The following is a 23,636-nucleotide window of genomic DNA, read 5'->3' on the forward strand; positions in this document are numbered from 1 at the left end:
CGATAAGTGAGCTTATCTAATCGATACCTTACCTACTTCAACTTGTACAGCTCAGAGCTCAAACATGCATGTGCAATAGCCCAAAGTTCTTCATTCCATTATTATTTTGTACTTCCTTGTTTCGGGCTTGCGACCGTTGCATTTCTCTTAAAATCATCTTGTTGTTTAGGTGGAATTCTGATTTAATATCATTCTCTTTCCAACACCGGTTTTCGTTTGAATATATTTCGTAAAAGACCTCCCTGTTGTATTTATCCGCGCTTCCATATTTGAACTAAACATAGACCCTCGATACGTCACAACTCACGATGCTCTACACCGAGTTTGGCGCACGCGACCAAGAGTTGACATAGGCACTTGTCCTTCTACCCTATACCACGTTTTCTTTAGTTTTACGCTATTTTATATTTCCTCATCGTGGATAATTGTTTCAAAAGCTCGACTATATATAACCAACTATGTCATCCCCTAATCGCGATCCCACCGTTGTGTCTGATACGGAACCAGCCGAGGAAGAAGCTTCGAACCAATATTCTCTCTCCCGCGCCGTGCGTGCTAGAAAGTCCGAATATGTCAGATCCCATCGAATACGGATAAAGGTTGGATCTTGGAATGTTGCTGGTTGCCCTGGCACCGACAAAGACTTGGCGAGTTGGTTCATTGACGGCAAAGGGGTTGAGCCACAATTCGATTCGAAGCTAGCTCAGATGAAGCTTTCTGAGGAGAGCGCGGAACTAGAAACAGATGAATTCGAAGATGCTAGGTCACAGACGAGTGGGAGACACAGCATTAATTCGGGGGTTCAAGAGAGTTTGAACTTGGACGACGAGACTACGCAAGACGGAAATGAAGAACCAAACGTTCGCCTACTAGGTGGCGACAAGATAGGGCTGTATGTTCTTGGACTTCAGGAAATCGTCAATTTGAACATTGTCGCCCAAACCTTCTATTCTGATCCGGCTGTTATTGCAAAATGGAAAGATGCACTCGAAGCTGCCCTACCAAAGGGCTATACCCTCGTTGCCTGCGAGCAACTTGTCGGCCTTCTTCTACTCATATATGCGTCTCCCGAAGTAGCTGAGACCATATCAAACGAGTCTACTATTAGTGTTGGGACCGGTATGTATGGCCTATTGGGTTATTGGGGTAATAAAGGGGCAATTTCATCTCGCATCCTCCTAGGCGAAACCACCCGACTCGTTTTCACCAATTGCCATCTCGCTTCCGGTCATGATCAGACCAGTCTTGAACGACGATGTTGGGACTATAACAGGGTCGTGACCCAGACCAAATTTACTCCTATTAATCACGGCGGCGTACTCGAGGACGAGGGTGAAAAGTTAGGGGATGAAGACTTCTCTTTCTGGTTTGGTGATCTAAACTTTCGCCTCGATGGTTTACCTGGAGAAGATATCCGGCGCTTACTGATGCTACATACCCGCGGCGAGTATGACCTAAATAAGAAGCCTACTGGGGAGATGTTCAGCGACGACGGAGTCATTGTGTTACGCAACAATGACGATGAAGATGGCACGAATACGCCTGGCATGGTTTCGCGTGAATCATCTTTCGATAAAGATTCTAGCGAAGAGAGTACTGAACTCCCAGATCCAGATGACTTCGTCCCTGACCCACACGACGATCCGGCATCTTTACAAGCCACACTGGATTCCTTACTCCCACATGACCAGCTCAAACGTATGATCAAAGAGCGCAAAGCGTTTCACGAAGGTTGGCACGAAGGGCCCATCACGTTTTTACCAACATACAAGTATGATGTTGGTACTGTAGGACTCTTTGACTCTTCGGAAAAGCAGCGAGCCCCGAGTTGGTGTGATCGCATCCTGTATCGCACGCGCACGGATATAAGTCAATATGAGAAGAAATGCCAAGACGAAATCGACGCTAAAAAGAAGGATGAGGATATGCAAAGAAGAGGCATTGACCAGGCCGCGGAAGATGAGAGCGTTTTATTTGATTACGACCCCGCCACCGATTCAAGCGCCGATAACCAGGGATACAGCGACGTTAATTCTTACGAATATGATGAATATGACGAAGGGGATGAGGATACAGGACAAGTTGTAACAAAAGAAGGCTTCGTTGATAAAATCAGCTTGGATATATATACCAGCCATCAGCGGATCATGTCATCAGATCACAAACCAGTCGTTTCTATGTTTACGTTGGATTTCGATGCTGTAGTCCCCGAGCTAAAGGCGAAAGTCTATGCTGAAGTAGCAAGAGAACTTGATCGAGCGGAAAACGAAGGGCGACCGGGAATAACTGTTATCGTTGACGGGAAAGACTCGATCAACAAGGATAACGGTGACAAGCACGCGGCCGATGGAAGCGAAGGAGTTGACTTCGGTGAGATCGGGTTCCTGAGAAGAGAATCTCGGTCTCTAACAATTGCCAATACTGGACGCGTTCCGGCGAATTTCTCCTTTGTAGAAAAGCCGAACACAGTCGATGCAAGCGAATATCCGAATTGGTTGGAATTTAAATTTGTTCGCTCGGAGGTCAGCCACAACGGAGAGGTAGAAGATGCCCTTGGCGATGAAATCACTTTGGAACCAGGGGAAACAGTCAACGCTGTTATACAGGCCTATGTTTACGACCTCGTCCACATACAAGCATTAAATGAAGAAAGGGCGCAACTAGAGGATGTGCTAATATTGCGCGTCGTCGACGGGAGGGACCATTTCATCCCGATTAGGGCTACTTGGATACCAAGTTGCTTCGGACGTTCACTTGAGGAGCTTATTAGAGTTCCGCGTGGTGGCGGCATTAGAGCACTAGTAAAAAGACGACAAAAAGGAGGGCCAATACCCTACACATTGGAAGTACATAAATCATCACCCGGTGAGCTTTTTAAGCTCACAGAAGCCGTTCAAACCTTGGTAGAACGGGCAATAGCCGACGAAAACATGTTAGAAGAAGCAAGGATACCACGCGACCAGCCCGGTTGGCCATTTAACGGAAGTACGTGGCAAGCGTCGCATGCTGAAGATCATGACGAACTACGAGCAGCCATTGTCGAGGCTTTAGAGGAGGATAGGTCTGTGCTAGACACCATCGGAGCTGATGTGCCGACATTAAAACGTCTCGAGATTGTGAGCGAGGTACTTCTGCTGTTCCTTCGCAGCATGCCAGATGGGATCATCACTACATCCCTATGGGCTAAGATTGAACAGGCTCTACCCAATATAGGGAGCGGAAAGACCCCTGCTGATGTCGAAGCAGCCAAGACCGGCGTCCTAGATATACTGTCCACGGCGCCTTATTATAATATTTCCTTCGTATTCCTCATGTCTATGTTGACGCGAGTCGCAAATGACCTCGTACCACTCAACAAGGAAGAATTCGGGGTTTTAAATTCCCTTAAACCTACGATAGGGAGGCGCAGCCTCAGTTTTCGTCGAAGTACTGGATTGGGGACTATCGACGTGGCTGCGATACAACGAAGGTCGGCATGGGAAAGAAAGGCTTCTGAGATTTTCGGTGTAGCAATATGCAGAGCACCAATGCCAGCAAGTCCGAAAGAGAGGAAGGCTCTTGAGGATAAAATGAGAGGATCCGTTGAGGTTTTCCTCCGCCCAGATGGCGTACAGGGGTAAGCCTCTACTAATAGACAGGTTATTGGGTGCGAAGTAACACTAGAAGAGTGGTATATAGAGAGAAAATGCCTAAACGATTTACTCACATGTTATAAGTTTATACCTGATATCTACAATAGCTGCCTAGGTACTGATTCGATTGATATCCCACTAACACAGGCCCCTGAATCTATCACTGACCCACTTATTATATGGCACATAGGGGGTGGGGATGGCGATGGTGATCTCTACTGATATAATAAAAACACTAAGCTACAACGATGGTCTTTCGTGAGGAAGTAATGGAAAAAACTTCCTGGGGGGAAATAATCTGCGATCGATCAGTTGTACGACTCGATGCGAATTTAACAAATTATGCTGTATGTGTAACAGAACTAGCAGAATGATTCAGATCTAAATACACGAATCTAGCGGACCATCATTCGGGTTGGCTGCTACCAATATGTAGGCTGTAGATTCAAAATAAATCACCTTATAATCTGAGAACTTGTCAGGATTCTAGATGAGACATCTATGACAAAGAACATGTATGTATTCTTGACCGAAGGCAGTGAGTATAAGTTTGATCATCATTTCAAGACACTAGCAAGCTATTACCCGTGAACTTACCTGAACAGATAGAAATGTTTACTTGCCCAGCTGAGCCAGACTGCTCCTCGGAGACGTTCGACGCCGATCCAGATATTGTAAGTACCTACCTATACTCCATTATCGTAAGTCTCATTAGTCTAACCGTCGCATAGGCCGGAATTGGGGTGCGTAGGTAACCTCTAATGTGCCTTGTTTCTAATACTAACTATGCTGTAGGTAATTGCGGCCTTTCTAATTTCTGCGTGGTCTAGTCTTTTGATTACCAGTGTCGAATATTCATCCCGACACTCGGACGTCTTCACCCCCTATTCAGGTCATGCCGTGCGGCTAGACGATCTATTGAGGAGTTATATTAGACAGTTTACAAGGCGCATGAAGAAACCGTGGACTCTCCAATCCATCCAACCAATCGTGTTAGCAGCCAGCGACCAGCAATTAGTCACGGGCCTGGCGATAATGGCTGCGGGCTACATTCAACATTGTACTATTACGCAGTACCATTTTGATATAGTCGCTTCCTTGGGTGGCATTGCGTTCATTGTCTACCAACCTACTCTATATGCTCTTGATGGATACACCAACAGAGATCCACGAATGAAGCTATGGAGAACGATTCTGATGACGATCCTCTTTGGTATGATTATTCCGAGCATTTTCGCAGTGTTCAATGTCAACTTTCTAGAGCTATATGGAGCGTCAACCCAGTGCGTATGGGACGATCTAATTGATTCTCACCATGACACGACTTTGGACGTTCTACTCAGCTTCAACTTAATTCTAACTATTTGGGCCTACATCGATAGTATGAGATATCTATACCCTACTATCTTCCGAAGGATCCCACGCATTTCAAAAATTGTATTGACCCGCTTTGAGGCGACGTTGCGTTGGATCGATAAAAAGGCATTCGAACATTTGCAAAGTATCAATTCGACATATCAAGTATATATAGACAACAAATCCATGAAGGCATTCGCTACCCTCTCCCATTCCAGGCTCATATATACCATAATTACCATCATAATGCGGCCAATATTTTGGGTTATATTCGTCCCAGTCTTTACCTGCCAGGAAGTCATGAGCTCACATCTCATTGATATTTGGAGAGCTTACACAGCGACTTTAGCATGGACGATTGAAGTCCTATCTATAAAACAGGATGCAGTCTCTACCGGAGTCATAAATGGTAGCGAAAATAAATGGGGGTTTGGCCAGATACTTCCGCTATTCCTTTTAATTCTCCCAGCGATGTCAACCTGGGAGTTATTCAGAGGTTAGTAATCATTGAAATGAGAGAAAAAGCTACTCAGGTATCTGTCGAGATATATACTAATTTTCTTTTTATAGAAACGCAACATAACGGAAATCAAGGGGGGACCAGAAATTCTTACAGTCACGAACACTCAGACTATAGTGAACGTATTATCCATAACGTATTCGATGCACCGTCTCTTCATCACCTCTTCCAACTACAAGAATATAATGAGCGCCAACGACAGGCCATAGAGGCTCAAATTGGGTTCACGCCTATTGGCGTAGTGGATGGGGCTAGGGCCGAGTCAGATATATCAGATCGAATGTATGAATCGAAGTTGTTTAGAGCGTGGGCCATTTTCTGCACCCTGGGAATTTTTGGTGGAAGTACTTACTCTGCAATCATTGGATATGGAATTTAGAAGGAAGATTCTTAGTTACGATACGCTGGTTGCTACGTTTCTACATTCAAACTATTGACGGACTACCTATTATATCTTGAAGAAATCACTTGTGTCAACCAGCCAACCAAATTTATATCCTAAACTTTGTTTCTCTCCTATACCCGTACTCAAACCTTAATCTTGAAGCCTTTGATACACAATTTCAAGTAGGGAAAGAGAATAGGTATTCAGTAAAAAGTTAAGTAATAAATACATCTCCTTGCTCTAGCTATATCAAGGTTTAATATGTGTATGCACTCCTTTTATGAGAAGCTTTAATTAAAGAGGCGTCATCAAAATCTATATTTAATAACCAGACGTATACGCAAGCACTATTATGAAATCGAAATAATAAGTAACATCGCCATCTTCGCCCACCATGATATCGTTGGGGTTGAGATCAGAAAGGCAAAGTACAAATTGTGATTATTACCCAGTTATTGAAGGAAAATACATAACGGCATCTATTATCAGTATGTCAGATCCTTCCCATATGTCGTCTCGCGTCAACTATTTGTAACGATGCTTTAGGTAGGCAGGAGTGGTATCGAAAGGTCCGAATGTTACGGAGCGGCAATACAAGTCCTAGCACTGAGGGTCCGAGGATGTAGATATTCTTCGGTGTTCACACATTAGACATGGCAAAATTGGTCAAATTCTTGTTTTCTACTATCAGCCTCATCTAGAAACAATCGTAGAAGTACCTAATCCAACCACTTCTGATGTTATTGTTAATCCCCTTAGTCTTTCTAGAAGGGCATCACTTTAACATCGGCAACCAATTGGGTCACTTCGGCCAAGCCGCCGATCTCCTTTATGATCTCTTGGCGTGCCGAGGCGTTCTTCGCGGCATCCAATTCCTTATAAGCGTATTAGTATCAATAACTTTGAGCTCTCATATGCACCTAAAGAAGACTTTGAATACTAACCGCCTTGTCTGCAAGTGCTCTCACGATAGCGATCTTCTTCTGAGGAAGGTTCAAAGAGCTTCCGTACACACCCTCGGTGTCGCTAATCTTCTCCAGCGTCGATCGTACGTTCTTCAAGACAGCCCCCGCTTCTTCATCGGACGCATTCTTAGGGCTGATGAGCAATATATCCAGGATAGGTCGGCCGTCGAAGAGATGCGCGCCGGGGTTCGTCTCAAAGACGTTCAAGTCCGGTGGTCCGGATGAAAAGGGCTGTGCCGCGGCTTTATACTCTGCGTAACCAGGAGATTCAACGAATTTCTGGAAGTAGGAAAATTCAGGCCATTCTAGCAGTTGTTAGATACTCAACAACGAGATGTGGACCAGCCAGCCCGCGTACCGAGAGCGATGAATTCTCTGAATTCGCCGGTCGTATCTTTCCCGTTTTCCGAGATTATAGCACCTGCCGCACCTCGTAGAACACCACCCTCTTTCAGAGCCTTGAAAGCAAGAGGGATCGTCCCTTGCGCACCCTTGATAGATTCAGGGTCATTCTTCACCTTAGGGAATACAAGCTCAATGATAGCCATGATGAAATAAAGTAAGACCTCTAGATTAACGTGAAGGGTTGATAGATGATTATCTTGTTGAACGGAACCAAGAGGGAGCGGGGAGGGCTTAATATATGCGAGAGCGGCCGGAGCGGAAACAGCTGGCGCGTCCTTCGTCAGGTATGTTAAATGCGCCGGAAATTGAAAATTAATACATCACAAGTGTATATTAAAATTCTATAAATTATAGTATTTAACTAATAGTAACGAAATACTTACCATGTAAACCTCTAAGTAGTATTTTTTCGTTTTTTTTCCATAAATGCTATAAATTGATCTGTTAGTTTATCACCGATCAGATCCCAATCACCGATAATATTGACGTTATTGCCGAAGGGACTATAAGGGAGGTACCTATTTGTTCCCGAATGATGTAAATGTTCAGTTTCTTGATTGCCCGCAGAAGCCGTCGCGCATGTGCATCAATTACACCATCCGGATTCCGAACCAACAGACGAACCGGAATAACGTCCTGATAGGTTACGTAGGTTGTCAATTACATCTTGTTGGATATTACCTAATATAATATTACGTTTACCCTCCAAGTCCTTTGCGGCTAATTAATTCTTATGACTTACATCAGTAATTCGGATAACTCTTTTTTGACGCCAGTCCTACTTTGTATACTCCTCATCATCCAAGTCCCCGACGTTGGATAATATGTGGAGATGAAGAGCTCCGTTCTACATAAACCCCGCACCGGATCACGAAATTGTTACTATGGGGCGGCTTCGGGGTAGAAATCATACCGTATGTGAGCGCTAAATATTGCTATGTGTTACAATATCGCGATATCTCCGTTACGTCTAACGTAGTGTCCGCTATTCCCAGAGACGTAGCTCAGAATATCTTATTTTCAACATATGAACTACGTGTAAGCACGTTTAGTTTAAAAGATGTACGTCATTCTTCCAACATACGGTATTATATCATCCCGGAGTCCCTAATATCACCAACGGAAACTCCTCAGACGGAGTTGATAACTAATAGTTTCGAGCGAGCCCCCGGAAACATAGCAGACCGATTACTAACTATCTTTAACGCCGTACTCTTATTAACTTGTCTGATTAAGCTTCCGGGGACGAGTAGAGTATCATCGTATGTATGCCTAAAGTTATACTCGCTGTATCAGGCTTTCATCTATATCCGCAATAATGTCAGATGGTTTCATATTTAATGAGGGCTACGAGTTACGTTATAGGAGAGCTGAGTTATTCAAATATATACGAATGAGAGAAAGATCCTATGAGCACACTCTAACCAAGGCCAAGAAGAGATCTCAATGAAAAGGTCTGGTTATATTTGCATAGGCCCTGCGCCTCTGTATCCTAATTGTCTTTCTAAAGTACCTGCATAGTAGTACTGACATGACTGAGTACTGACATGTACCTAATATAAGGGCACGAAAGTAGTAATACAGACTTACGCTGTAGGCAAACTAATGTACAATTCAAGAGGTTCTGCCAGCTATTATTGGAGTCTAATATATTGTCCATGTCCACTTGAGATTACACCGCCTCAAATAAAGAGCACTAACTAAAGAATGTGATGAGATTAATTGGGCCAATGTCCGTATACATTGGATTTTCCTTTAAGGGAGATAAGGAGAGAGATTTCTTTTTCGAGGTGATTGGAAACATATACATTCCCACAGCCCCAACTAGTAGCCGACACGATTGCACTCATGAGGCGAAGCAAGGTGGCTTTGGAGATGCCTAATACTAGAGACCACTTAAAAAAACATGTGAATCCATAGAGCAGCATCAAATAGTAGCTAGAACATGAGAGATGAAATTTCCACTTATATCCCTTTCGGCCTTCTTATGCCTTGAGGCAACCGCTACCATCTCGGAATAGTAGTCTTAAATGACTTGGTAGCCATTTTATGGTTAACAGAACGGCAGCCGGGAATTACCCGGACTCCCGTCAAACATCATTCTCCGATTTAATCCTTTATGAAAGAGTACGCCTCTCTTTTTCTCTCTTTTTTTTCCAAAATTCCATTTAGGCGCCATATCCTACGTTCTATCGTCATGATGAAGAGGATATGGTCTTTCATCTATTACCTGGTCCACTTAGAGTGGAGGGAAAGGGTGCAAACATACTGCATCTTTTGTGACCGAAGAAGATTCGAGGAGAACATTGTCTATGAGGTGCAACTTGACAAACATCGAATGTAAATGATACTATACTATACTAACGCTGCTGCTTAGGATGACGATCTTATTGCGATAAATAACATCCGCAAAGCGGGGCGCTATCACTGGCTGGTAATGCCCAAGCTGCATAGTTGGCGTGACATCGAAAAGTTGGAATTTGAGGATGCACCGCTAGGTCAGTAACCAGCATATTATAAATGAATCACAACTAAGCCGTGTCTAGTCGACTCTATGGTGGAACTAGGAGAATATCTCCTAGAACAGAACTGCCCTACCATCCCACCCGCCAACGTACATATCGGGTTCCACCGCGGTCGCCGTGTTCTGTTCAGAGGCACTTACTGGCCTGACATTGTTTCCGTTCACCATCTTCACATGCATGTTATCGTAGAGCCTCGTTTCTGGTTGAAGCTATTCAAATACCCTTCGTGGCTACCGCTGATGTGGAAGTCCGAGAAGCAAGTGATGCAAGAACTGAAGGGAAAGTCGAGGAAATATAGCAAGTCGAGGATGACGGATCTGCTTAACCGCCTCCTGTTATACGGGTCGTCTTCTCGTGCGCGGTGACCCGCACTTGTTATATCATACTCGTGTTTCAGCTGATATTTCACTGCAACGTCGTGGTAGGAATTAGAATATAGCATCGCAAGACGAATAGACATCATCGGGGGTATATTCTTGAACTGCCCCAGGCTATGATAGATATCTCAAAAACAGCTATCTATTCGTCGATAATTCTTCGCGCAACAACAAGGCTAGTTTATTACTACTTGGTGCGCCTTAGTAGGTGTAAACCTACCGAAGAGGTACCTATACTCGGATTTTGCTGCTTGAATCTGACTTACTTCGCGGACAACTGCCTGTTTACTGTTCCTTCCTTTCCTACACGTCTATAGGATCATCAATGAAGTATCACCTCCCTCGAAGAGTTATTATTACGAAAGCTAGACTTATTAGACACTCAGCTAATTAGGTAATACGAGGAGCCCAGAACTAGATCTACGATATTATGCCATCATAGATTATAAGTACCGGTTAACATAAGTCTTGCCTAGAATGGAGTAGATAGAGTATAAGATTCAAAATAATTGTACTTGCACCACTCTGATATCCCGTCGTATGGCATCCTAAGGTTAATGCCGCCCCCGGTTTTACCCTTTGGTATTACGCCACTAGCTAGGTAGTTCGCCTCGTGGTAAGAACCAGCCGGAGTCAGCGCTACGGCCCACAGCTATCGAGATATCAGTGATTGCAACTAGACGGGGCTGAAACTCTAGGAACTGTTACTAGGTAGGTACCTAAGGTAGCTGGGTCAACCCGAAGCGGCGGCGCTTGTATGCATGGGAGCATGCAAGATCAAAGCTGAAGTGGGTTTGGCGGGTTAGGTAGGTAGATAAACCACCAATTCGTTACACAATATGTTTATGTTACACGATAGAGCTGGGCGATAACTCACGAGTCACTGCATGTCTATTCCGGTTGTATTCGACGGGCGTGTACGTAGGCTCAGGCCACGTCGAGACGTTTCACCATCTGAACTGAACGCTCGACTCCCGTTAGTAACAGCTTCTAGCTTGATATAATTCCGGGATTATTATAAATGTAATTAATAATTAGGTATATAATGAGGTCTTTTATAAGGTACTTCCAATTATCATATGAAAATCCTTGCAGACATGTTGTACGCGTACTAGGTATGTAGAATTGAGAATCGACAAACGCGACGCGGAGATTCATACAAGTGAACCGGGGAACTACAGCTTAGGCTTCGCACTCCGCTGATTAGCAGCCCTGCCGTTAGCTCCAGATATGGTCGACAGGGGACCGAGCATCCGCTTGGAGAAAATGGAACGTTGCTATTGGACAATGTATTATTTCCTTATCTCTGGGCACCCTGCTTGGCGGGCCTTGGCCCGATCCCAATCTTGTTCATTGTCTGAGCTGATTATTACATTTGTTAGCTGCTGACTAGGTAGCAGATATGGCTGAAGAAAACAACGATCTGTTTCGCTTCTAGAAGCCTTTGATATTTGATTCAGGAGGCGCCCGACCAGATTGCTAGCGAGACCACGACCCTAGGTATGAGACGATTCAGCTATCTTTAGGACTATTTCGCAAACGGCTCTTTAGCTCTGCTCTCCAACGGATCTTCTTTTACACCCTACAAAGCCAAGGAATGATCGTCCCTTGATGTTCGAGCTGTGCGACCAACGTCACGTCTTGACCGCCCGACGCCATTCCGATAAAGACGAACTCTAGGATAACCCTTTATAAACTCGCGAACATGTCTTTTAATAGTAACTAACTACCTAAACTAGGTATGTTCTCGCTTATTACAATTGTTTGCTTCAATTTCAGGGATTTAACAAATGGCCTTTCGAGTTCTAAGTTATTTTCATTCACCAACTTGAAAGCGCGCCCAATAAGACTACAATAAGACCGCCACGAGTCGTAGACCGACTTTACCTATCCCTTCTTCTATTGTCACACCGTATCTCCACGCATTCACGTATTCAAAGATAGATCATATGTTCGTCGCCTTTTAGATGTCTTAGACAACTGTAGATTTTCGCCGAGGCTTCCTTCGTTACGAACCCACGTGGCAGCTGGTACAATGTGCCATCTTCGATGTATAGGTACTGTTGCCGTGTTCCCCGATTCTAAGACATACAGCGCAGCGCAGCCTTGAACGGAAACTCCCCGCGTGGTACCCGATTGGAATAAAGCGATGAGAGACAGACAGCTTATTGTCGGTGTATTTATGCTTTTTCGTTCGAATGCATCTTACACCTAACCCCCTATTGAGCCAAAAGCACTTAGCATCCGAAGTGTGCCATAGGTCATATGCCTAAATGTATGTCCCTATGGGGCCAATGCGATCTCAGTAATAGGTAGTAATGACATTTACCTTTAAGACGGTTAGTAGCCGAGCCACAGTAAGATGATCGGTTTCACATCAAATACAACAGTAGGTATTCTCGGAAACGATAGAACAACTCAAAGAATAAGCGCCTCCTCATTCTGTTGTCATTTCTCATATCTTGGCAATTCAAAGTTCAAAGTCCAAGAACGCCACAGACCCATAAACTTTTTTTTAAAGACTACTAACATGGAAGAATCCTACTACTACCTACTCGTCTTCTCATATTAGTGGTGATGCTCCTGCCACGCAGCCAGATAATGTACCTAATTAATTCGGTCGCCTATCCGTAAGGCCCTACCCCCGTGCACCCCTCCCACTCGCGATGCCAAGAATAGCAAGGTTTAGTAGCGAGAGCATGAGAGCCCACCGTCTCCTCGGGTTCTTATCAGTACACTAACTCCACTAGCTACATGCCTATTAATCCTATCAATAGCCCTTTTAAAATGACTGTTAAAGGCATTGGTCAGGGGGGTCTGATATCGATATCTCTTGGTTTAGAGCTGAACTACTGTACGATATCACAGATATCTATTTATCTACCTACCTAAGGTAAGAACGTAAGAACAAAGAACCTTGGTATCGGGATGTTCTTGTCCTTTCATGTTACATGGGTCGTACAAAGCTACGCAAATGCACTGAATCCCTTGTACCTGTTCCCCTCCTGTTACGTGTACGGAGTACAGATAACAAGTGAAGTGACGCATGTAGTGTACATAACATATACATTCAATAAACATGTCTAACATGTCTTGCCAATCGAGGGAGGCTTCCCGAATAGAAAGCAAAGCAAAGCAATGAGCCGAGCCGTATTTAGACACTGGCACCCGCCACTGGCATCCTCTAGTTAGCAAGACTTGATTTCTTCTTCTCTCCCTTCCTTGTGTCTTATTCCGTCGTTAAAAGTAGGTAATAGGTATCGCGACACACAGCTTTCCGAGACGTGTGTCTCATCGTGGGAGGATATTCGATCTCGCCTTTTCTGTTCCACGCAGTGGCTGGCTTCCTCATTCGCAGCGATCAGCGATATCAGCCATGTCTGCCAGCTTGTACGTTACGCCGTACAATGGCACTATCGGAGATGCTGACGCCGGGTATACCACCGGCGTCACAGATCTCAATCAATTTTACGAGGTATGTACGATCATGAAAGAAAATACCTATACGAAGAGGAAACTGCTAAAGCGAAATTATTCTTCCTATTCTAGAGCGGCGACTTTGCCTGGATTATGACATGCGCTGCCCTCGTCCTTCTTATGGTTCCCGGTGTCGGCTTCTTCTATTCAGGTCTTGCGCGACGCAAATCTGCGCTCTCGCTAATTATGTTGGCCATGCTGTCCATCGCCGTCGTCGACTTCCAGTGGTTCTTCTGGGGATATAGCTTGACCTTTTCCCATACCGGCAGCAGCTTCATTGGCGATCTCTCCAACTTTGGCCTCATGAAGACCCTCGCGCAACCCTCCGTCGGTAGCACCAAGATTCCCGATCTCTTATTCTGTCTGTACCAGGGCATGTTCGCCGCTATTACGTGAGTTCTCCATGGATTAGGTGGTGTCGTAACCTTAGAAGTCCTTTTCCGCATCAAGTTTCTAACGCAGAAGCCCATACGATTCAGGCCAGCCCTTGCGATCGGTGCCGCAGTCGATCGCGCACGTGTACTCCCTTGCATTGTCTTCATGTTTATATGGGCTACCATCGTATATGATCCTATCGCATACTGGACGTGGAATGCCAACGGCTGGTCCTTCAAGATGGGTGGTTTGGACTTTGCTGGTGGCACTCCGGTTCACATCTCATCCGGCGCGGCTGCCCTAGCATTTTCCGTCATGATCGGCAAGAGGACTGGATACGCAAAGTCTGCTGGTCTACCCTATCGTCCGCATAACGTTACTCACATTGTCCTCGGTACCGTCTTCCTCTGGGTCGGCTGGTTCGGCTTCAATGGCGGCTCCGCTCTCGCTGCTAATATGCGCGCCGTTATGGCCTGCATCGTTACCCATCTGGCCGCGTCTGTTGGGGGTATCACGTGGACCCTTCTTGACTACCGTCTCGAGAAAAAGTGGTCGGTTGTGGGGTTCTGTTCTGGTGCGATCGCGGGCCTTGTAGCTATCACACCCGCCGCCGGTTTCGTTACCCCCTGGGCCGCTGTCATCTTTGGCATTGTAGGAGGCATAGGCTGCAACTTTGCCACCAAGCTCAAGTTTGTCATGGGTGTAGATGAGGCGCTTGATATTTTTGCTGTTCATGGAATCGGTGGTATTATCGGTAACCTTCTAACTGGTCTTTTTGCGGCGTAAGTTATGACCTGCCCTCACTTGAAACCTACTAGACACTAAGACATCACATTGTAGCGACTATATCGCAGCCCTCGATGGTTTTACAGAGATCCCAGGCGGATGGATCAACCATAACTATGTACAGCTAGGGTACCAGATCGCGGACTGTGTGGCGGGGTTCTCCTACTCGTTCGTCCTGACGTGCGTGATCTTGTTCCTCCTGAACTTGGTTCCCGGCCTCAGCCTCCGCGTTTCGGCTGAGAATGAGGAGGTAGGCATTGACGACGACCAGCTGGGTGAGTTCGCGTACGACTACGTCGAGCTGCAGCGCCATACCAGCGACGTCCTCGCACGCTCAGCTGAGGGGCCGACACATAACCCCGGTCGTGCAGGCTCATCTAAGAGCAGCGAGGGACCTGAAAAGATAGTGTAGGGGGGGATGATGATGGATTTGCATTATTTCAAGATATGGCAAGTGGACATATATCTAGGTACCCAGCCAGTATGTTCACCAAAGTTAATACAGGGGAGTCAACATCCTACATAGAAGAAGGGCTACGGCATTAAATATTCTATAGCAGGTATCTTATTGTTTTGTTAGTAAAGATAACCTACTTTTACGCTGTTTTCCAGCTACACATCGAATTATACCCCATTATACACTATCACTTGAGGGTATTTGGTAAATTATCAAAAATACATCTTGCCGTCCCTATAACCAAAAGCTCCATTCCTGGCATATTCCCTCATAAATCAGTATCTACCACCGTACTAGTCTTATGCGGCAATTAGTATCTTATTGCTCTTACTACGCAATCGCTCAAGTTAATTTGGTATACATAATATTAACTCTTAATACTTTAAACATTACGGAAACCAGTCATGTTGTGTGAAGCTAATACGATTTGTCCATAAATATTAGACTTCATTTTCTCGAATTCAGCACAATAACACAGTAGTCACCTCTATCCTACACGTACCTATCACCATTCTAGGAACCCGGGGTTGAGTACAAGATTCCTCTTGACTAGAGCGGTTCTATTCTGTTGATAGATAGAAGTCGGCCTGCATTCCTCAGAAACAATGGTTATAATTAGTCCTTTGAACAAATTGGCTTGGTCTCCCAACTCGGCGTTATCCAACATAAAGAACCACCGAATGCGGTATACGGATAAACCTAGGGGTTTGAACCAACCGTCCACCGTAAATATATACCCAATCTAACTTGAGATCCTTAACTCCCATTTCCGACTCATATACCTAGCACCAGTTTAAGAGATATCCGGCAAGAAGTAATAGTTGCTAACCTAGTAGCCCCCAACTCCAGCGGTTAATCATTTGCAGGTACAGCTATGTCTAACAACCCGAACGATCCATATAATATATACGACGTTAGCGATCGTGAAGATGCCGGCGACCGAAACGTAAATGATGCCTTCAATGAACTACACATAGGAAATAACTCGTCAGGTATTTAATCCCAAAACAATAGGTACCCAACACAATAATGGATCTTTTACTGATGAATATTAAATTCGATTATAGGCACAGGCGCCCAAGGCCAGCAAGGAAATGACCCTGGTCCACAGCGAAATACACAAGGTGGCATAAGAGATTTTACTGGACCATGGCGGCAAGGAGCTCGGAGAGGTAATTTTTGGCAGGATCGCACACAAGATAATTCAAACCGGGGGTCTGAGCGGCCACGGCGAAATTTTAATGAATCATGGCGGCGAAATGAACCGGATCCAAACCAAGGGCCTGGACAGCCGCCGAGACCATCGCCGCAAAGTGAACTGGATCCAAACCAAGGGCCTGGACAGCCACGGCGAAATTTTAATGAATCATGGCGGCGAAACACTACGAACACTAACCCACCCGCTCCCACTGATCCTCCCTTTGACCCTCCCTCTGATTCTTCCTCTGACCCTCCCTCTGACCCTCCCGCTCCCCCTAACCCACCCGGTCCCAAAAACCCTTGGGCTCCCATTAACCCTTGGCCTCGCTCTAACCCTCCTGCTCCCCCTAACCCACCCGCTCCCACTAACCCTTCCGCTCCCAAAAACCCTTGGGCTCCCATTAACCATTGGCCTCCCCTTAACCCTTCCGCTCCCAAAAACCCACCCGCTCCCACTAACCCACCCGCTCCCACTAGCGATTGGCCTCCCCTTAACCCTTCCGCTCCCAAAAACCCACCCGCTCCCAAAAACCCACCCGCTCCCACTAACCCTTCCGCTCCCAAAAACCCTTGGGCTCCCATTAACCCTTGGCCTCGCACTAACCCTCCCGCTCCCCCTAACCCACCCGCTCCCACTAACCCTTCCGCTCCCACTGACCCTCCAAGCACTCAAGGTCCAAGCACTCAAGGTCCAGGCACTCAAGGTCCAGGCACTCAAGGTCCAAGCAATCCGCCAATTGCTTCAAGGTTGATTCAGCATGGGAGGTTAACTCAGGGGTATCCTAGTTGGCGTCGCACAGTAGCTGAGAATGAAGAAATACAACGGGCGCAACGGGGGGGCCGTGCAACTCGTCGACCTCCTCCTCCTCTAGTTCCGGTTCCCTTAAGGAAGCGTTGGCAAAACATCAAAGAGGATATAATGAATAGGATACAGTCTCGTGGCAGATGGTATCTCAAGAGTCTACCGGTCTCGAGCCGCTACTATCATAGGGAGCCGGCCGAGAGGGCGCCGTTGAAGCAAGGTGAAGACCACAATCCTTACGACCTCATGATAGTCCTTAAAGACGCCCATACACTACAAGACCCAGAGGATTTTGTAGAAGCAATCTTGCGCGAGCTGTCGAACACGGGAGAGTACTCACGGGATAGGAGTGCAAATGATTTTCAAGCCAATGGAGAGCTTAGTGTTAGACGAATGCACGCGAACACAACGGCCTGGGATATCCTGAATGACTTTGATGATATCATCGAAGAACTGACAAGGCTTCAAGCGGAATTAGAAACGTCCAACCGGGGTAACGCCGCCGACCGCTTGTTCTCATCGATAGGTGAGGCGTATGGTTGGAATGTTGACGAGCTTAGGAATTCGGGGTTCCACCACGAGATCATGACTTACGTAGGGTTTTCGATGATGGGTCGATTGCGGTTTATGAGAGATTATTATCGCAAGGACAGAAATCCCACGGACCAGCCCACGGACTTGTTAGACGAAACGAGCATAACACTTTCAACGCGATGGTTCAGCGCCGCCGTCCACTCGGCATCAATGATTGATGATGTTCGAATGGTTGAATGGTTTAGTAACTGGGCAGTTCATTTCCCTGGCCGCCACATCACCGAGTTTAATACTTCTCAGATAGACTCTGCTACGGCAATCGGCCTTTTCGAGGTCGTTTATAAAATCAAATACGAACATGCAGTTCGATTAGGTAAGTAATAGTACCGGCTGTCCTATTCTAACTTCTGGGGCTGACCTCTTTCATTCAGTCTCTTATGCAGACTTCGCCAATGATGTAGATACAATCAATAGCTTTTTATCCTATAAAGGTACTGTAGAGGCTTCGGAGCCGGCGAGGAACAACGAAATTGTTGATCTATTCGACAATTGGTTCATGCCGTATATAAGAGCGTTAATTAATGTTTTCACCACATATCCCGAGAACAATGCCGAATTTTGGCGGAGATACCGAACAGGCAACAACAACATCGTACAACTACGCAACAGACTCGTAAATCGTATGGATAGCACAAAGGCCCCTACGTACCTTGGCGTAGGCCGGTGGTGTAGACATGCACCACCACCAGGACAACATGAGCATAATGGGGAAAGGAAAAGAATGCAGGAGGAACGCTGGACAAAAGGCTGGTATTGCGTAAAACATCGCCCATGGCTTAGATGTACCTCTTGCGGTTGGAAATATTCATGTGTTATATGCGCAAACCCGTATTCCTGCCCTCATTGCAAATCATCCTTTAGATGTACCGAGGAGTCATGTGCGGTCAAGTCTGACGACCGCCCAGAGGGTACCGACGCCCAACCCAGGTACGTAAAGGTCAAGATCTAACTACCACGATGATGATACTAAAACTATCCCAACAGTTACCGAATATCTGTGTCTACAAACTCCGAGGGTTGGCAACAAAATGGCAGGCGAATCACGCCAAGGTCTGCACGTAATATTTTCCAGAATATGGGTCGCGAGGCGCGTTACCGGCAGTTTTTCCCAAAGACCGTGAACGATATTCGACGGGACGGCCCGATCTATAATAAGAATTTATCCGCGAGTAAGCTATTCTTAATATTCCAAGAGAAAAATAAGACCTTGGGCTAATATTTCGTAGAATTCCACCAACCACATCAAGTGCTTAATGGTGGGTATGATAGGGAGGGCAAATACCCGACCATAGAGTACGTAACGAAGAACACTTTATTGCGTCTTTTATTTACCTTATATATACCCTCTCAAGAGCTAAGGCCCTTTGGTTAGAGAAATGAAAGGAGTCATGGTTTTTGAGATCTCCCCCCTACTCCCTCCTCACCCCCCTACTTATAGAAGCGAGTACTAACTTACACGATTGCGATAGTCGTAACTACTGGGATACGGACCTTGGAGCTGAAGGACTCAAGTTTATTCAGCCGTGGGAAGTCCCTCAATATCCTGGACATGTCCCTACTCAACCTCGGCGGGGCACTTTTAGTAATCGGGGTGGTCAGAGTGGTGGTCAGGCCAGTATGGCTCTGGTTGAGAGCGATATATCAGACACAGACACGGGGGGAAAGCGTAAGAGGGAGGGGCACGACGAGGATCTTCTGGAAGATATGCTCTCGGCGTTACACACGGCGAGGAAGGCGAAGCGCTGAGAGACTTCGAAATATTGTTTTGTTACTTTTCCTGCCGTGCGTTGAATACAGTCCACATTTCTTGCTACGAACTAGTAGTAGTAATACATATTCTCGACTTGCGTCTTGAGACTATCATCGAAAGGCAAACAAGTAGTGCTGCTAGACTTGATGTAATCTGAACTAAGAGTTAGATGGTACCTAGACATAAGTTAAACTGAAAGTTCGTATTGGAGCAATGTTTATCAATTCTAGTGTCTTTAGTCGATATACGTGCCGCAACCCCCTAACCTATCGTGATATTCCCAAGATACGCCCAGACGACCAAGTAAGTCCTAGACACCCATCACATAGCTAACCTTGTGGAACTCGCCAAGTTCGTTAGGCAGCGCCTTGGTGTACTCGAGGAGCATCTGCCGCTTTTCAAAGTCCCAGAATATATTCGTCCACGTGTAGCGGTCCTTGGCAGGGGTCAAGTAATCCGGGTCTATCGGATCCAACTGCCCTTCGAGCTTCATTATGCCGGTCACGACGCTCGCGAGGTTCTCGCTGTCCCAGGTTGCTTCGCGCCAGTCGCACCGCAACAGCAACTCCACTGCCTCCTGTCGAACGCTGGCCTTCCGACACCTCAACCCTACGAAAGCTAGCAAAGGCAATCGACCAACTTCGTTGATAAACATTATCTTAGAGGTTACTTCCGACGGGAAATCCGCGAATTGCTTGCATCGTCGAACCACGTCTTCGAACTGGGGTATGTATTGGTCGTACATCATCTCCGTCGAATCGAAGCAGCACGATGTAGATATGAAAGCTATCGTGTGATGCATCCGCAACAGCTCGAGGCCTTGGCGATCGCGGCTATCTACGGTACTAAATAGCAAGGAATCCAGCGCGATACCCAAGTCGTTCAGTTGAGCCAGGTACATGGCTTGCTCGCGGAAGGCCGCGGGCTCGTCAAAGTCGTATTCGGGATTCGAATTATGCCACGCGATTTTGCTTTGGAAACTTGCGATCTGCACCATCAGATGATCCCATATTTGCCTCGCCTGCTCGAGCGTCTGCGGAGCCGAAAATGTAAACGGGCCGTCTAGTCCGGTGTCGCCGTCTTCGTCTTCGTCCTCGGTAAGGAGGATATGGTATGCGAATTTCCCGTGCGCGAACGGGACACACGCGGTTGCGACGCTGTGGCGTGCAAACATAGTGGTCATCTCGTCTACTTCGTCTCGCGGGGCCGACAGACATCGATACCATTGACGCCGTAAAATAGACTTGGAATCTCCTCCGCCCCGTATATTTTTCAAAACTTTGATGCCGCTGCGTATGAGATTCCCGGAGCTGAGATAGTTCCCTTGCATATTCTCGAACACTATAAATAAGAGGGTTGCCGCCATCGTTAAACGGCCGTCGATCCCGAATGTCCTGATGTTAGATCGTAGATGAGAAAGCGCTTTGGCATGATGCACAAGGGCCGCCTGATGATGTCGATTCAGTACCGACGGAGGCCACCACGCCCGACACAGCTTGCCGTTGACCGTATAACCCTCGCGGAGATCCATAAGAGCACGGCCATAGGCACCTATACTAAGAATAGAATGATGAATGCATCTGTTGACCATGCTATCTCGAAGAGACGTCCGGGACCAGAAGTTTGACCGAAAGTAAGGCGAAAGCTCGTGAGATATCTGATCCCTAAACAGAGTAAAGTACCACCTGTCGTCCTCATTCAGTTCAAAGCCAAAGGTGGGCATCAGCGGAGTTGGTGACTGATAGTCCACTGGTTGAGACAGAGCAGCAACCTTGGCTGGCTGTACCGAGGCAAGCTTCGGCTTTGGCAACAGTAATCTTTCAGGCCTACATGAGGTCGTCTTGATTTTAGGCGGAGCATAACCCTCGCACATCAGTCCAAGACGCTCGCATTCTGCGCAAGACGGCTTGCCTTCGTCACATTTGACCTATAGACAGTTGAGTTAGTTAGCTGTGATATATTGTAGCTGATAGCCTGTCAACAGGGAGTAAGTAGCTGTGACTATCATGACCGCTAATGTCACGGCCTGATAACTTCACCTGGACAATCGAATAACTAGCAGAGGAACCGGAAGTTGTAAAGATGAACTAACATGTCTTCTTTTACAGCTAATACAGCCTATTGCACGGTGGAGAAGATCTTAGCTAACTGGTCCCATCTTGAGCTGATCGGGGATAGATTAGGTAGTTTTACCTGTTCGGACTTTGGGCTTACTCGCCCTCTTCCTTGTGGGTTTTAATCCGTCGCATCGTCGACTACTCTTTTCCGACGAATCGGAAGTCTGTGCCGAACGTTGACTGAGGCTGCTGGGGCTGTTCCGACGAGTCTGTCTCATGTCGGCTAACGGGAAATGCTTATTCTAGCTTGAATTATGAGTTTTCTATACCCGGCTGTTGTCTCTTGTCTTAATCTAATACGGCTTTATTTCCGTACGGGATAGTAGTTGTGATCTCGATTTTTTTTGTCGTTATTTTGCGTCGCGAACCTGATTCGAAGCGCGATGATGATGACCCGATAGACGGAAGTAGTCGACTGATTACTTATCCGCCAAATAAATTATTTGTAGGCCAGTGCAGTGTCTGGAAAGCCAGGGCGATGCAGGGGTTCAGCTCCAAAAACTGGGATACCTAGTCGCTGGCGATAGTTATGGAGATCGTATACATAAATAAAGTATATTGCCCAGATTCTCAGATTCTAGATGGTAACGTCGTATGTAATAGGGGCAGCTAGGGAAGTTATTTCGTATTATTACCTACACTACGCAAGGTAAGGACATGATCGAATTGCGGCATTCGGACTGGTTAAGGATTCGGACTACACAGTATGTAGGTAGGTAGTCATGGTCATTGGCCCCGCAATGTGGTAAGATGAAGTTCCATCGGCCAAGGCTGATTCTACGTTAACGTTAACTGGACTTGCTGGCATGGTGGTGTGGCATGGCGCTGGCACGGCTAGCAGCTTGGTGGCATGTGGATAACATGTGGGCATCATTAATAGCATCATGGCGGCATGGTCCAGCAAGGCCATGCATAGGATTCCCATAGTATTCTGGCACTGGCAAATCATACCCGAGGATAAGAAAATAAGCGTTGCCTAAATCGATCTCCGTGGAAAATCCCATCTCACAGGGGCCCGGGGCCCGTACACATGAGAAGTTCCCATGGTTATCAAGCAATTGTAAGCCACGAGCACATCTGACGGATCAGAAAATTAGCTGCCGGCACTTCGCTACGGATGACCTGATCCTGGATACCGATCGTCTGTCTTTAAGGTTATCAGCGGCCCGGTTGACTTGCTGCTGGCCCCCATCTTTCAGTTGAGATGCCGGCGGGTTGGCTCGTAGGTACAATACCACATGATATCGTGGCTTTCTAATACATATGTACATACCTAATAGTATATATCTGTAGCTATCTCAGCCCTAAAAAAGGGGAGCATTGATTGGTCAACCCCGGACGCATTAGAATAGGAGTTGCCAAAGCCGTCTTACATACACTAGCCTTGGCAGTTTGTACGGGTCGGTCAAGCTTATGTGAGACCCGAAAATTCGCAACCTTCAATACCTACCTATCTACCATGGCGGCGGAGGTAATGGTATCCATCCCGGGTACCAATCCTTCCCCGGCCGATGTCCAGATCGGCAGGACTTCTTACTGTGTGGTACCACATAGGGCAACTCCGGACAGCTCTCGTGATTTTTAACACCGCTAATCCCGTCTCTATCGATATGAAGGATGTGAGGTATGTATGAAACCATTTCCTTCTTTTTGTTTTGCTCTTAAATTATTGCTGATAACTTCTGATTGGTGTGGTATCTTTAGGTACTTAATAGAGGTTTAATTTTTACCTACCTTACCTATCTTAATACGTAATTCCCTAATACTGTCGAAGTTGTTGAGAGAAAAGGTCGTATCATATCTAGTATTTTGTTGAGATAGAGCTTTAACTAGAGTTGAGGCGAATTGAGGACTGGTACCAAATAATAGTAGTGTTTTCTACCGCCTATATGGTACGGCATCAGGGGTATTAT

At 46.2% G+C, this 23,636-nt stretch overlaps 7 protein-coding genes across 7 annotated transcripts; 5 read left to right on the top strand and 2 right to left on the bottom strand.

Moving 5' to 3' along the window:
* Nucleotides 1-85: 85 nt before the first annotated feature.
* On the top strand, nt 86-3,884 carry F5Y00DRAFT_237750 (DNase I-like protein). The gene has a single exon (XM_048007870.1). It carries the CDS (start codon nt 459-461, stop codon nt 3,618-3,620), a length of 3,162 nt encoding a protein of 1,053 aa, XP_047864481.1. The 5' UTR covers nt 86-458; the 3' UTR covers nt 3,621-3,884.
* A 359-nt stretch (nt 3,885-4,243) lies between these two features.
* On the top strand, nt 4,244-5,887 carry F5Y00DRAFT_262341 (uncharacterized protein; the record flags this gene model as incomplete). The annotated part of the gene is made up of 4 exons (XM_048011365.1): nt 4,244-4,306; nt 4,364-4,375; nt 4,428-5,484; nt 5,559-5,887. The coding sequence occupies 4 exons, from the start codon at nt 4,244-4,246 to the stop codon at nt 5,885-5,887; spliced, it is 1,461 nt and encodes a 486-aa protein (XP_047864482.1).
* Nucleotides 5,888-6,590: 703 nt separating this feature from the next.
* Nucleotides 6,591-7,625, bottom strand: F5Y00DRAFT_237752 (uncharacterized protein). The gene is made up of 3 exons (XM_048007871.1): nt 7,217-7,625; nt 6,838-7,163; nt 6,591-6,768 (listed from the first exon to the last, which is right to left on the bottom strand). Exons 1-3 carry the CDS (start codon nt 7,404-7,406, stop codon nt 6,658-6,660), a joined length of 627 nt encoding a protein of 208 aa, XP_047864483.1. The 5' UTR covers nt 7,407-7,625; the 3' UTR covers nt 6,591-6,657.
* Nucleotides 7,626-9,463: 1,838 nt separating this feature from the next.
* F5Y00DRAFT_262343 (HIT-like domain-containing protein) lies at nt 9,464-10,153 on the top strand (the record flags this gene model as incomplete). The annotated part of the gene is made up of 3 exons (XM_048011366.1): nt 9,464-9,580; nt 9,641-9,761; nt 9,810-10,153. The coding sequence occupies 3 exons, from the start codon at nt 9,464-9,466 to the stop codon at nt 10,151-10,153; spliced, it is 582 nt and encodes a 193-aa protein (XP_047864484.1).
* Nucleotides 10,154-13,100: 2,947 nt separating this feature from the next.
* Nucleotides 13,101-15,456, top strand: F5Y00DRAFT_237754 (ammonium transporter). The gene is made up of 4 exons (XM_048007872.1): nt 13,101-13,640; nt 13,715-14,034; nt 14,122-14,799; nt 14,858-15,456. The coding sequence occupies exons 1-4, from the start codon at nt 13,542-13,544 to the stop codon at nt 15,213-15,215; spliced, it is 1,455 nt and encodes a 484-aa protein (XP_047864485.1). The 5' UTR covers nt 13,101-13,541; the 3' UTR covers nt 15,216-15,456.
* A 1,675-nt stretch (nt 15,457-17,131) lies between these two features.
* On the top strand, nt 17,132-19,669 carry F5Y00DRAFT_237758 (uncharacterized protein). The gene is made up of 5 exons (XM_048007873.1): nt 17,132-18,169; nt 18,228-18,783; nt 18,841-19,025; nt 19,083-19,149; nt 19,326-19,669. The coding sequence occupies exons 1-5, from the start codon at nt 17,380-17,382 to the stop codon at nt 19,600-19,602; spliced, it is 1,875 nt and encodes a 624-aa protein (XP_047864486.1). The 5' UTR covers nt 17,132-17,379; the 3' UTR covers nt 19,603-19,669.
* A 112-nt stretch (nt 19,670-19,781) lies between these two features.
* On the bottom strand, nt 19,782-22,485 carry F5Y00DRAFT_237759 (uncharacterized protein). Its single transcript, XM_048007874.1, has 3 exons — nt 21,800-22,485; nt 21,699-21,724; nt 19,782-21,533 (listed from the first exon to the last, which is right to left on the bottom strand). Exons 1-3 carry the CDS (start codon nt 21,939-21,941, stop codon nt 19,917-19,919), a joined length of 1,785 nt encoding a protein of 594 aa, XP_047864487.1. The 5' UTR covers nt 21,942-22,485; the 3' UTR covers nt 19,782-19,916.
* Nucleotides 22,486-23,636: the final 1,151 nt, after the last annotated feature.

This window comes from Daldinia vernicosa (genome assembly GCF_022497035.1).
Source record: "Daldinia vernicosa strain CBS 139.73 unplaced genomic scaffold F5Y00scaffold_25, whole genome shotgun sequence".
Lineage (NCBI taxonomy): Eukaryota > Fungi > Ascomycota > Sordariomycetes > Xylariales > Hypoxylaceae > Daldinia > Daldinia vernicosa.

What these genes read in the sequence shown, in the direction of transcription:
- F5Y00DRAFT_237750 (XM_048007870.1), top strand. Translation starts at nt 459, where the DNA reads ATGTCATCCCCTAATCGCGATCCCACCGTTGTGTCTGATACGGAACCA.
- F5Y00DRAFT_237759 (XM_048007874.1), bottom strand. Translation starts at nt 21,941, where the DNA reads ATGAGACAGACTCGTCGGAACAGCCCCAGCAGCCTCAGTCAACGTTCG. An exon ending in TAAGCCCAAAGTCCGAACAG is followed by an intron (nt 21,725 to 21,799) that starts GTAAAACTACCT and finishes ACCGTGCAATAG; the next exon opens with GCTGTATTAGCTGTAAAAGA. An exon ending in TTAGCTGTAAAAGAAGACAT is followed by an intron (nt 21,534 to 21,698) that starts GTTAGTTCATCT and finishes AACTGTCTATAG; the next exon opens with GTCAAATGTGACGAAGGCAA.
- F5Y00DRAFT_237758 (XM_048007873.1), top strand. Translation starts at nt 17,380, where the DNA reads ATGAATAGGATACAGTCTCGTGGCAGATGGTATCTCAAGAGTCTACCG. An exon ending in TAATAAGAATTTATCCGCGA is followed by an intron (nt 19,026 to 19,082) that starts GTAAGCTATTCT and finishes AATATTTCGTAG; the next exon opens with AATTCCACCAACCACATCAA. An exon ending in GGCAAATACCCGACCATAGA is followed by an intron (nt 19,150 to 19,325) that starts GTACGTAACGAA and finishes CGATTGCGATAG; the next exon opens with TCGTAACTACTGGGATACGG.
- F5Y00DRAFT_237752 (XM_048007871.1), bottom strand. Translation starts at nt 7,406, where the DNA reads ATGGCTATCATTGAGCTTGTATTCCCTAAGGTGAAGAATGACCCTGAA. An exon ending in CAGAGAATTCATCGCTCTCG is followed by an intron (nt 7,164 to 7,216) that starts GTACGCGGGCTG and finishes AACAACTGCTAG; the next exon opens with AATGGCCTGAATTTTCCTAC. An exon ending in GAGCACTTGCAGACAAGGCG is followed by an intron (nt 6,769 to 6,837) that starts GTTAGTATTCAA and finishes TACGCTTATAAG; the next exon opens with GAATTGGATGCCGCGAAGAA.
- F5Y00DRAFT_237754 (XM_048007872.1), top strand. Translation starts at nt 13,542, where the DNA reads ATGTCTGCCAGCTTGTACGTTACGCCGTACAATGGCACTATCGGAGAT. An exon ending in ATCTCAATCAATTTTACGAG is followed by an intron (nt 13,641 to 13,714) that starts GTATGTACGATC and finishes TTCCTATTCTAG; the next exon opens with AGCGGCGACTTTGCCTGGAT. An exon ending in GGCATGTTCGCCGCTATTAC is followed by an intron (nt 14,035 to 14,121) that starts GTGAGTTCTCCA and finishes CATACGATTCAG; the next exon opens with GCCAGCCCTTGCGATCGGTG.